The following is a 13,207-nucleotide window of genomic DNA, read 5'->3' as shown; positions in this document are numbered from 1 at the left end:
GCCTGTCTCTCCAAAGTTTGTTCTCTCCTTGCCTCCGAGTTTTTCCAGCCAGCCCACAAGTCTGAAACCACAGGGAAAACTTGTCTTCTCGCCCACTTGGCCGCTCCCCAGGGGTCTCTCAGGCCCGCCCTCCTCTGCCCACACTGGAGCGAGCCCCCTGCTGAGGCCAGCAGCCTTCCCCTAGGCCCCTACACTTGACTTTGCTTCTCCAGCCCTCCCTGTTAGAGTCCCAGTGTATCCCCACACCCTGAAAACAAAGGCACACTCCCTACCCTGGCCCACAAGACCCCCAGTGACCCAGGAGGCTCCACCTGGCTCTAACCCTGGCCCTGGCCCTCCTGGCTTCCTCTCTCACAGGTCCTCAAGTGCCTCCATGAGTGCCTGTGAGTCACTGAACACGCCACTCATCAGACGCCCCACTTGGTGATGCTTCCGTCCCGCAAACGTTGTTGGCAGCTGCCTCCACCCTAACTGTCTGAGCTCATCCCTACATCCCTCTCTCAGGGCAGCCCTCCCTGGTCCAGCTCAGAGGACGTACAGAGCCTAGGCAGGGGAATGCCATGGTTAGATGGACACATCTGGAATCACAGCACTTGGACAGACGGACAGACCTCTCTAGGCCTCAGTTTCAGCCATTGTATAACAGAAGTGAAGTTCTCCATTGGCTGGAGGAGGCAGCGAGGGTCTAAAGCGGTGTCTGCCACACTTCCAGTTCTCAGGATGGGAGCCTGTCACACACACACACACACACACACACACACACACACACACACACCCATGGTGCCCCATAGGTACCTTTCTGTAGGAACACTTCATCTTGGCTCTGTTACTGTCTGGTGACATATATGTCCCTCACCAGGACATAGTTCCGTAAAGATGGGGCCAGGCTTGTTTTCATGCATCCGGGAACTGGGCACAGGGGTGGCACTCCCACCAGGCACGAGCAAAGAACCCTCCATCTGAGACAACCATCCCTGTCTCAGTGAGGTGTGCACTGTCAACCAGAAGGGCCCGGCCACAGCCACCAGGCAGAATACCACGCACCAAGGCCAGCTTCCAAGGGCTGGTGTGAGCTTTTAAAAGGCAGACCTTGAAAGGCACACCATTCTCACAGCAGCAGAGCCAGAGCTGGGTGTCTGGCTGTCTTGAGTCCCTTTGTATCAGGGCAGTCTCCTCTGACAAACACAGGCATGCTGTGGGCAGGAAGAGCGACGTCCTTGGAAAAGAGGGACAGAGTCCTCCCTCTGTATCCATATGAAAAGGGCAGAATCATCTATGTAACAATCCACAGCGCAGATGGAACCAGAGTCCAGTTCTGCCCACCTCCCAGTTCTCTCCTAAGCTCCTGGGAGAGCCATGGTACTGTTCTGGATTAGAAACCCTGCTCACTGGGCAGAAGTGGCACATGTCCTTAATCCCAGTGCTCAGGAGGCAGAGAGAGCCAGGCGGATCTCTCTGAGGTCTAGGCTAGCCTGGTCTACACAGTGAGTTCCAGGACAGCCAGGGCGGTCACACAGAGAAACCCTATCTCAGGAAAAGGAAGGGAGGGAGGAAGGGAGGGGGGGAGGGAGGGAGAGAGGGAGGACCCTGCTTACTAGCTGGGTAGCCTCAAACAAGTTGCCCCACGTCTCCAAACTAAGTTTTCTCCTCTCTAAATTATAGCAAAATTGTAATGTGTATTAGGTCCTCACTCAGGACCCAGCACAAAGGGGCCTCTCTCTTCTCTCCAGGCTGTCAGTCAACACTCACCATCACTATGTGTCTGTACTGATGGAAATCAAGGAAGCTACGAACTGCTGTGTGCGTGCGTGCGTGCGTGCGTGCGTGCGTGCGTGCGTGCGTGCGTGCGTGCGTGTGTGTGTGTGTGTGTGTGTGTGTGTACACACAGGAGTGCTTGGGTTGAGGGTCCAGTTTGAAATAGAGTGCACATTCTAAGAAATAGCTTAGAAGAGAACACATTTCCCTAAGGCCTGGGGAGGAAAGCAGCCCTGTCCCCGGGGTGCTGAGACTTCAGAGTAAGTCAGTAAGTAAGATGGCCCAACTTCCATCTGTGGCCTGCCTGGACATAGAGCTCTGCAAGCCTTCAGGTCCCCTGCCCCCACCCTAAAACTGTCTGCTCACCGAAGAGCAGTAGTGAGCAGCTAGACTCTACCATAGGTGAGGGGTGAGGTTACAAGGAACTCCCTAAAATTCTGTTTGAAAGCCCAGGTCTGTCCCCTTTAATATCAGCACCGCAGAAGCAGGCAGAGCTCTGTGAATTTGAGGACAGCCTGGTCTACATAGTGATTTCCAGGATAGCATGGATTACATAGAAAGACTCTGTCTCAAAAAAAATAGAGGGGGGGGGGCGAGAGGGAGGGAGGGAGGGAAGAAGGAAGGAAGGAAGGAAGGGAGGGAGGGAGGGAGGGAGGGAGGGAGGGAGGGAGGGAGGAAGGAAGGAAGGAAGGAAGGAAGGAAGGAAGGAAGGAAGGAAGGAAGGAAGGAAGGAAGGAAGGAAGGAAGGAAGGAAGGAAGGGAAGAGAAACTGTCCCGTAGCTAGCATGGCAATGCATATCTATAATCCCTGCACTTGAGACTGAGGTGGGAAGATCCCTGGTTCAAGGCCAGCGTGGGCTACATAGTGAGAGCCTGGAGAGAGAGAGAGAGAGAGAGAGATAGAGAGAGAGAGAGAGAGAGAGAGAGAGAGAGAGAGAGAGAGAGAGAGAGAGAGAGAGAGAGAGGAGGCTTTCTTTGGCCACCCAAAGGGACAAGAACAGGGACACATCTGGCATCTTCACCCCCAAACTATACCATAACCAATCCCTGGGCTTGGTTCAAAGGACCCATGGCTTACAGGCCCCAACTTCCTTAGAAGCCATTGAGGGAGCCGTAGAGCCCCCAGGGCCTGGTGGCTCAGGTCTCGCATCCTAGCACCCAGAAAGCTGAGGCAGACAGATCATAAATTCAGCGGGCTACTGAGCGAGTTCAAGGACAATCTAGACCCTGTCTGGAAAGGAAAAGGAGAGCTGAGGATGCAGATCAGTGGTAGGGTACTTCCTTAGGATGTAGGGGGCTTTGGGTTCAATCTACAGCACTGGGAGGGGTGCTGGGGGGCCGGGGGGAGGTAGCCAGAGGGGAGGCAGCCACAGCATCTAAGCAGGCATCTTCTCCTTGGCCTTCAGCTCCACCCCTGCCTGGTCACAGCTCCAGGGACCTGGAGTCAACTGGGTCATGATGTCACTTGCCATGCAGTTGACTTTGGATAGCAAAAGACATATGACTTGGCAGGGACCCTTGGAGCCTCCGCAGACTGGCATTCACTGAAGGCTGGTTCCCACGCACAGCCCCACCCAGCCACACCCCCTGTGTGTCCGTACCCTCTCGCTGCCCCTCTTTCCCTTAAGCTGCTCTATCTGTGCATCCTGCCAGCCAGGCCTTCCTTGCTCCCTCATCCCAAGGCCCTGAGCATCCTTTTCCACTTTCTCTTTGCAATGAGCCTGTCTGCTGCCCCTTCTGGACCACTTTATTGACTCCACGAATACGCACTGGGGGTCTGCTGTGTCTCTGAAAAGAACGAATGGAGAAGAAAGCTATAAAAGAAGGAGGAGGAGGAGGAGGAGGAGGAGGCACAGCCCTTTGGGCTCTAGGACTTAGGATGAAAATATACATAGAAGCAAGCGTGGAATATGACAACTGTCGTTTACTGTCCTGTGAGCCTATTTTATAAATGCATCACCTGAACGGACTCATTTAACCCTCACGAAGCTCCCTGGAGACAGACCACCTCTGTCTTACTGAGGTGGGGACACACAGGATGACATCCCCAAGCGTGAATAGCGAACAGAGGCTACAGTCAGATTTCATCCAAGCCCTGTGACTCCACCTGCCTCCTAATGTGCTCAGGTGCCCTCGGGCATCAAGGAGGCGGCTTGTAGATTTTGTATAAAGAAGTCAGGGAAGGTGTTACGGAGGAGGAGACTTCGAACTGGGTTTTGACAGATGAGTAGAAGTTTGCAGAGGGCAAGAGAACAGGAAAGGCACCCCAGTAAGGAAGCTAAGCACGGCATGAAATGATACATCCCAGGAGGTTGGCTTGCCAGGGCAAGAAAACATGGAGGCTGGAGCAGGTGAAGGCCCAGCGACACAGGCCCTGTGTATCTGACAGGTGCTACAGTCTGGTCCTAAAGGTCATGGAGAGCCTTTAGGGGACTTTGAGCTGGGCAAGGACCCTCCTTCCTTCCCTTCCTCACACTGCTAAGCCACCTGGACTCCAGGGCTGCCCTCATGAAGCCCTGAACCCTGTGTGCTGGCCCCCCACCCACCCAGCCTCCCCGCATCCTTCCATCTCCCAGCCCTTTCTCCCTCACTGAGCCTCTGCACTCTGTGTCCCACAGGGGCCGTGAGGGCCTCGAGTATCTTCCCGATCCTGAGTGTGATCCTGCTCTTCATGGGTGGCCTCTGCATCGCAGCAAGCGAGTTTTACAAGACACGCCACAACATCATCCTGAGCGCTGGCATCTTCTTCGTGTCTGCAGGTAAGGCGGGGATGTGCCTCGAGAGAATGGGGGTGTGGAATCTCCTACAGGCTGGGTCCCAGTGGAAGGCTGAGCTGAGGCCCCGGTGCACAGATCCCCGCCCCCGTTCCCATGCCCAGTGCCCCATGAATCCTCCCACCGCTGGAGGAAAAGGCTGATGTCCCACGTGCCCTCTGTCCTCCCAGCACAAGCAAACCGAGGAAGAGGCAGAGAGAGAGAAGCACCAAGGGACCCACCCTTCCCCAATCTGTCCCATACGATACCTAGCTGCACCACTGGAAGCTAAGGAAGACTGGCACCCCCCTCCCCCCTGCACCGTCCCCACCAGTTGAGCAGGCTCCCGCTATCTCAGCTGTCACGTGACCTAGCACAAGGGCTTCAGATGCCCAAGGAACAAGAACTGTATTGTAAGCCATTTAATAAGCCTGGCTGCCACCTAAGAGCACACTGACCGTATCCCAGGTGCTTTCTCTCTCAAGAAACATTCACTGGGGTCTTGCAGGAGTAAGGGAGTAAGGCCTTGCCTTAGCCCCAGTTTGCCGATTGGAAAACTCGGACTATGGCCACTGTGGCCATAAGCTTCGGGCCCCCCTGGCATTCCAGCTGCGGATTGAGCAAGATGTTTAAGCTGCCCTCCTTGCTCTGTTTCCCCATCTGCCCCCTGTTTATGGAGTGCTCAGTTAACAGTATCTATTGCTATCCCTACCTCATGCTTCACATGCGGACACCTCTGTCTGCCCATGTTTGCCGACACTGGCCCCTCCCCTTGTGACTTTATGAACCATCAGCATGATAAGATATTAAAGCAGGGCCAGCAAGACGGCTCAGTGGGTAAGGAATCTTTCCACCAAGCCTTAGGGCCCCGAGTTTCATTCCTGGGACTCACACAATAAAAGGAGAGGACCAACTAACTCCCAAAAGGTATCTGACCTCCACACCCAAGCCACGGTTCACTCGGACCCAAATAAATAAGAAACGAACAAGTTTAAAACTTGAGATAGCCAGGGGCAGTGGTGGTGGCACATGCCTTAAATCTCAGCACTCAGGTGGATCTATGTGAGTTCAAGGACAGCCTGGGCTACAGAGTGAGTTCCAGGACAGGCTCAAAGCTACACAGAGAAACCCTGTCTCAAAAAAAAAAAACAAAAAAAAAAACAAAACGAGATAGTAATAGGAAGCTTCGGGGTCTAACCTCCCACGTCCATCTATTCATGGAAATGCAAAACCAAGCCCCACCCCGCGCCTCTCCCCCACCACACACACACACACACACGCACGCACGCACGCACGCACGCACGCACGCACGCGCACACACACACACCAGCATCTCGGGCTCTTCTCTCTGACCTCCCCCCCCCCACTTTCCCCTGCAGGTCTGAGTAACATCATCGGGATCATCGTGTATATATCAGCCAATGCGGGAGACCCCTCCAAGAGTGACTCCAAAAAGAACAGCTACTCCTACGGCTGGTCCTTCTACTTCGGGGCCCTGTCCTTCATCATCGCCGAGATGGTCGGGGTGCTGGCCGTGCACATGTTTATCGACCGCCACAAACAGCTGCGGGCCACGGCCCGTGCCACCGACTACCTCCAGGCCTCCGCCATCACCCGCATCCCTAGCTACCGCTACCGCTACCAGCGCCGCAGCCGCTCCAGCTCGCGCTCCACCGAGCCCTCTCACTCCAGGGACGCCTCGCCCGTGGGCGTGAAGGGCTTCAACACCCTGCCGTCCACGGAGATCTCCATGTACACCCTCAGTAGGGACCCCCTGAAGGCTGCCACCACACCCACCGCCACCTACAACTCGGACAGGGATAACAGCTTTCTCCAGGTCCACAACTGTATCCAGAAGGACAGCAAGGACTCTCTCCACGCCAACACAGCCAACCGCCGGACCACGCCCGTATGAAGACCGTGGAACCGGGGGACGGGACCTGGGAGGCTTGGCCCGCGGGCGGGGGAGGGACCGCAGCAGCCACCACGGGGAGACCTTCCACACGCAAAAACAAACAAACAAGCAAACAAACGAACAAACAAACAAAAAACAAAAAACAACAAAAAAAGAGAAAAACATAGCAAGTAAATTATTAAAAAAAAAAAAAAGAACAAAATACAAGAGGAACAAAAATCAAAACCACAGGCTATGCGGGGGGAAAATATAACCGAGGGAAGACAAACTTTAAACAAAGCAAGAGGGATAAAATTAAAATAGAAAATAAATCTAAAAGAAAATGCATGATTTCCCATGTACCATTATTTTAACATTTAATAAAAACCAATTTAAATGAAAAAAATAAAAGGGAATCAAGATAATGTAAAGCAAAAAAAAAAAGACAAAAAAACAAAAAAAAATGAAGAAAGCAAGAGAGTATTTATTAGGGTTTTATGTTGCCTTTGTTTTTGTTCTTGTTTTGTTTTAACTGCAGGGAGAGTTTAAAAATATAAACACATTCTTTTCCCTTTAACCCCAGAGGGTCCAGCCTCCCGGGGAGAGGAAGGGTAGAGACTCAGGGCCCCCGGGGCCAGGGGAGCAATGGTCACTGCCAAGCCCCTGGATCCCTGGCTGGGCCCTGGGATGCTGGGCAAGTTCAATGGCTCTGCAGCCAGCTCTACCCAGCACCAAGGGGGCAGATGCAGGCCTCCAGGTGACCCAAGCCCTTGGCCCGCCCCTGTCCGTCAGGTGCCTGGAGGTGGTGCACTTGGGGCCACCCAGCCCCAGGTTCCCAGTCCTTAATGGTCCTTAATCCACTGTGATGACTTCCTAGGCCTTGGGGAAAGAGGAGGAGAAGGGATGTCTGCGGGTGGCTCCCGGAGAAGCCGGATCCCCGGAATCCTCAGCGGGGAGCTTTGGGGGGGTCAGTAAGTAGAGCTCCTGTCCTCGGAGGCAGGACACGCCCACCCCCAAAGGATATAGAGCAGCCGTCCCTTCTCATCCCTCACCCCAGGGCCACTAGATGACCCTGGGGCGATGGTGGACCCCCCACACTCACAGGCCCCCAGCCCCCTGGGAAGGGGGGCTCTTTGACCCTTTGGGGGTCTGTGGACTCGCTGATGCCCCTCTGGGGGCTCAGTGAATCCAACAATGACATTGCAAAAAGGTTTCTTTTTACAAAAGAAAAAGGAAAAAAACAAGTGGTGATTTTTTTTAATAAAAAAACCACAGACTATAAATAAATGTAAATATATAATAAGTGAATTTACTTGCAAGAAAATCAAGTAGTATTTTTTTCTTTTAATTCTTTTTCCAGCTTTAAACTGTGAAAACAAAAATCGGGATAGGGTGGGGGACTTAAAATTTAGCAGGGAACTTGTAAAGTCAAGACAGAAAACAAATATAGAAATCCATTAAAACAAACAAATAAAACCCATTGGGAGAGATGTGAGCTGGGCACAGAGCCAGAGAGAAAGGAGAAAGGGCCTACCATCTTCCTGGGGACTGCAGAAGAGGTCTCTTCTCGCCTGCAGGGAGGTGCGGCTGATGGAGAGAGGAGACACCACCACCACTCCCCTGCTTCCACCCACAGCCACTGTCCCCTAGGCTCAGTGCTGCCCCAACCACTCACGTTCACACTCAGTGAAAACCCTGCCCATCCAGCACACAGCCAGGGGTGTGGCTCAAGGCAGCTGACCTATGCCCTCCGAAGCCATGGAAACCAGCCCAACAGGTCCATCGCTGGCCTTTGTGCTCCTGTGCGCCCCTCACTGTACCTTACATACACACTCGAACACGTGAACACACCACATTCTCGTACACGGAAGGGCTCCCGTCTGTGTTCTCGACTTCATTGCTGTGTGGCCTCTCCGGGCCTTGGCGTCTCACTGTCAGCTCGTGCACAGACTGGCTTGAACTCCAAAGGCCCATTCTTAATTTGCATGTGACTTTTAAGATCTGCCACTAGCCCCATCCAGTGGAAAATGGCCAGGAGCAATCAAAGCACTTCTGATGACATTGAGAGCATTCCTAAATATCTCTCTCTCTCTCTCTCTCTCTCTCTCTCTCTCTCTCTCTCTCTCTCTCTCACACACACACACACACACACACACACACACACACACACACACACCATGTGCCTCCTCACTGTGTTCCCCAGCCCCCACCCCCACATCCAGTGTCAAAGCAAAAATTCACATCTTGTGAGCAACCTATCCTGCCATGAAGACAGAGGGGGATGCGCTGTCCCCAAAGTTCCTCATTTACCTTCCTTTTTTGAATGTTCTAACCCCAGTCGTAGTGAGTGGGGGAGGCTTCTTTGAAAGATGGGTCCCCTGCTGTCTTTGGGGTCAGTGAAAAAGCGGGTCTCCTGGGGTGAAAGATCTCCCTGTATGGAAATTGTTTGCTGAACATTCTCCCAGGCAAATGTCAGCCCAGTTAGGCTTGCACTCCAGAGTGAATTGAGGGAGCACTCAGGTTTCCCCTTCTCCTTCCCCAAGTGGCAAGGGCCAGATCAGACACTAAGGACCAGGCTAACCATTTCCTAGCAGCCCCAGTGAGAGGCTACCCCCCAACCCCGAGTGAGAGTCCTGCTCCCCCAGCATCAGCTAGCTTCCTGCTTATCTTTACTATGCTGACACCAGCCTGCTCTGAGTGTTCTCTGATAGAACTCTCTGGAATTGGAGGGCATGCTGAGGAAGGCTCCTATAGCTTCCTGTCTTGTGTCTGGAAGAGGAACATTCTCCTCTCGGGTCCACACCAGGCAGACCACCTGCTAGTCCAGCCCAGAAGTTCAGGGGAGGCCTCCGGCCCATGGCTCACCTCTGTGGGCCCGTTAACATGCAGGGAGGTCAGAGCACCTTCCAAACTGGGCAAAAACAGCACCTTATCCCTCCTCACTCAGCCCTGCCCAAGCCCCAGCAGATTCCAAACCACCCCAGATCAAGGCCTAGAGACACAGGAGAAGGCCATACGAATCAACACCTCTCTGTGGAGGAACGGTGGCCCCGGCTCCCTGAGCTCTGGCCAAGTATTTGAGCAGCAGCTGGACTCTGTCCCAGGCAGTGAGAACTGGGGTCAGGCCACCCAAAGACTTGTGGGTGAGAGAGGTGACATCAGCGTGGCTGACCAAGAAAGGGCTAGGGGGCCTGGAGGGAAGGGACAATGCTTCCTGTGAAGACTGACAGCTCATGCCCAGCTCTGCTCAATTCAAGAAACCAATTTCCATTTTATTTTCTTGGTGGGTCCTTTTATTTTTTTTTTCCAGACTGTTAACAGAAAAAAAAAATTTTAAAAAGAAGAAACCTAAAAACAAAACGAAATGACAAAAAAACAAAAAATCCTGGTACATGAAATAAAGATTTTTTTTATAGCTTGGTCCTCATGTCCATGAATTCCTTTAACTCCTCATACCCCATTTAAAGCAGTCCTCAGAGTGGCTATGAACTTTCGGAGTTGAGGGGCGGTGGACTTAGATGGCATGCAGTAAGGTGTCCCAACTTCCAAAGTCAGGAATCCCCTCTCTTCAGCATTCCTTAGTGACATTTCATGCCTCCTGTGATAGCAGCGCCCCACCTCCAAAGGGTGGCGGAGGCCAGTGCTAAGCGGCTCTCTGGCCAGTCCCTGCAGTCACTGTCCATCCATTCCCTTCATGCTCCAGCCACACTGTGACTGTGCCCTACCTTTGAAAGCAGAGTTTATACCATCTTTGAACTCTCCTCTCTTAACAAGTCAGCCCCCCCCCATTCACCACCCCACTCCCCCACCACCCCCGGTCTGTGCAGCCTGGAATAGACACGACGCTGGGATATGTTCTGAAGGCTTCCTATAGACTAGAGTCTTTGGAGGGAGCCAGGGGCTGCCACAAGAATGGGGAGGGTCTTGTAGGAGACCCTCAACTTGATGAAGTGGAAAAAATTAAGAGGGAAAACTACCCAGAGTTTGGTCTTGACCTTGGAGAGAGGCCCGGTCTAATGGCTGGTGAAGAACAGAGCCAGCACCCTGCCCTGGCTGGTCAGCTCGTGGAAGGAGGGCCTTTAACACTTCAAAATGTGAACTGAGTGTTTCATTTGGTTCACTTCTAACATTAAAGTCTATGATGCCAGACAGGTTTAGAAGAAAGCAGGGGTTTCATGTCATATCAAGACTTAAAAAGTAAACAAACAAACAAACAAAACCCACTCATCTGGGCCAAGCGATGGTGGTCCACGACTTTAATCCCAGCACTGGGGAGGCAGAGGCAGGCGGATCTCTGTGAGTTTGAGGCCAGCCTGGTCTACAGAACAAGATCCAGGACAAGCACCAAAACTACACAGAGAAACCCTGTCTGGAAAAAAACCAAAACACTCATCTGGTACACAGTTGGGGTTTGGGGACATTCTTTAATCATATCCCTTTTACTCAGCGCTGGGGACCAAAAGCACTCTCTCAACTACGCTATCTCCCAACCCGATCACCAGTTTGACCCACCTGCCTGTCTGTCACCTTTCTGGATCTGTTGCCCTTGACCTAGAGGTCAGATGGATGTGCTGTGAATACAGTGATGAAAAGGAAAACAGAGCCAAGTTGGTGTCTAGTCGAGCCATTCATTAGCTTGCCTGAGCTCCAGCTACCTCACTGACAGCCATCATCACCAGAGACCGGGTGGCATTCACCGACCTGTTTTATTAGTATCATGGGAAGGGGACACGCACGCACGCACGCACACCCTAAGCCCAGCTTTTACATGGGTCTAGGGATTCAAACTCGGGGTCTTCGTGTTTGTGTGGCCAGTGTCTTACCCATGGAGCCATCTCTCAAGCCCGACCTGGTTATTTTAATATGATCATTTAGAAAGCCAAGATGAGGCAGAGGAAAGGGATAGAAGTCACTGTAGACAAGCCACAGGCCATCACCCAGCTCTATAGGGGGACTATAGGGTGCCAGATGCTACGGTCCCAATGCTGACATGAACGGGGTGGCTGACTGTGCCTGGAGTACCAGGAGGTCTTTGTGAGGCAAGCTACTGTCTAATGTTAGAGGAGAGAGCTGAGCCAGCATCCAGCTCCCAGGACTGGAGAGGAAAAGGATGAAATGGGAGCCACACCAATCCAAGTGGAGCAAAGGTCCCACACCCAGAGGCCCAGAAAGGTCTATAGGAAGATCTCCTATTCAGAATGGCCTGCTCAACTCAGCCCCTAGGGGACTCATTGTCAAGTTCCACCCCCACAAATCCCGGGCTCTTTGGGGTTCACCCTGAATGAGCATGAGACCCAAGGCAAGTTCACCAAAGAAGGTTCAGGGATCGGGGTTGGGGATTTAGCCCAGCGGTAGACTGGGCTAAAGCGGTCCCTGAGGGCCAGCCAAGGCCCCAGCAGGGCTCCTGACTACATAGTGTTAGCTGAGTCTCACCATGTATGTTTGCTTTATAAGACACTCACTCTCCTGTGGCCCAGGCTGGCCTTGAACACCTTATGTAACTGAGGATCACCTTGAACTTTTGATCTTCCTGCCTGCCTCCCAAGTGTACCACCACTGTGCTCATGTGGTCTGAGAGCTGGAGCAGGGGCTTCGTGCATGCTAGGCAGGAACTCCGCTGATGCAAACTACACCCCCAGCCTCCCTATGGCTTTGGAACAGAGAGCCCAACACTACAAACCCAGCCTCAGGACTCTGGCTCCAGAAGGTCCCGTCAAGGGCTATAGAAATTTCTAGAAAGTCCTGTCTTTGTTGATGAAGGCCCCAGTTGGAGGCCAGAGAGAGAAAGTCAAGTGTCCAGCACCTGGCTTTAAGCAGCCTAGGGCCCCAGCTTCTTGCCCCCTCAACCCTACCCAGTATCCCACAGATAGAGGTCTGAGGTACACGTCCCCCCTCCTTCATCCCCACACCAGGCTGGTTCCTTTTCTGTACCCTTCCAGCCACTCAGCCACCATCTCTCTGCGCATCCATCTGGTAAGGCAGAGTGTCGAGGCCAGCCTAACAAGGAGTATCAGTCTGGACCAGCTTCCAAATGACAGGTAAAAAGCTGGCTGGTACGCAGCCACCTCCCTCCTGCCCCACTTCTGCAGAGGTTCTGCATCTCCTGGCCAGCATGTAGACTTCTCTCTGCCAGCCACAGACAGGACTGGGCCCCGCCTACACTGGCCATCACAGATGCAAATCCAGTCCTCAGGTGTTCAGCAGACTTACACAGCCCCTGCCGTCCAAACACGTGTATCTCCTTCCCCTTCCCAGCTAAGGAAGGTGCTACACACCCTTGGCGGCTTAACGTGACCCCATGGAAATGTTCACACCACAAAGGCCAAAGAGTAGAGTTGTTTTGTTTTTTTAATGAAGAACCAGTTGTTAAACATTTGCCTGAATATCACTGCCAAAATCCATAGGGGCATGTTTGCCTATGGGCTCAGTTGTATATGCCTTAGAGATACAACTATGCCCCTAAAGCACGTGTACATGTGTGTGCATCCAAGCCTGCAATGGTGCATGTACATCCTACACCTACACACACATACATGCACACACACTTCTGGAATTTGATCCATTCGTGGAAGCATGCTTGTTCAGACTGCAAGGCTTGATCTCACTCCCACGGGAGCAGAAACTTACTGCGGCAAGGAGAGGAGGGAGAGACTGGCACGGGACAGAGGGTGTGCCTGGCCCCCACTAGTGACTCCCTGCACTCCTCATCTCTGTGGCCCAGGTCACCTATACACTGATGTGTGGGGGCAGGCATGGAGACCTCACGATGTCACAGAGGTCGGGATCACAGGACACACACACACAC

At 52.9% G+C, this 13,207-nt stretch overlaps 1 protein-coding gene across 1 annotated transcript in view; it reads left to right on the top strand.

Annotated features, from left to right (window-relative positions):
- Cacng2 (calcium voltage-gated channel auxiliary subunit gamma 2) overlaps window positions 1-9,825 on the top strand; it is a 129,820-nt gene extending 119,995 nt beyond the window's left edge. Inside the window, exons 3-4 of the mRNA XM_006991902.4 lie at window positions 4,374-4,514; window positions 5,888-9,825. Of these exons, the coding sequence (XP_006991964.1) occupies window positions 4,374-4,514; window positions 5,888-6,423 (677 nt within the window). The 3' untranslated portion in view covers window positions 6,424-9,825. The remainder of the gene's footprint in view (window positions 1-4,373; window positions 4,515-5,887) is intronic.
- The last annotated feature ends 3,382 nt before the right edge of the window (window positions 9,826-13,207 follow it).

Source organism: Peromyscus maniculatus, chromosome 20, assembly GCF_049852395.1.
Source record: "Peromyscus maniculatus bairdii isolate BWxNUB_F1_BW_parent chromosome 20, HU_Pman_BW_mat_3.1, whole genome shotgun sequence".
Taxonomy (NCBI): Eukaryota; Metazoa; Chordata; class Mammalia; order Rodentia; family Cricetidae; genus Peromyscus; species Peromyscus maniculatus.
Note: the sequence above shows the minus strand (reverse complement) of the source record. Positions and strands in the feature narration are given on the sequence as shown.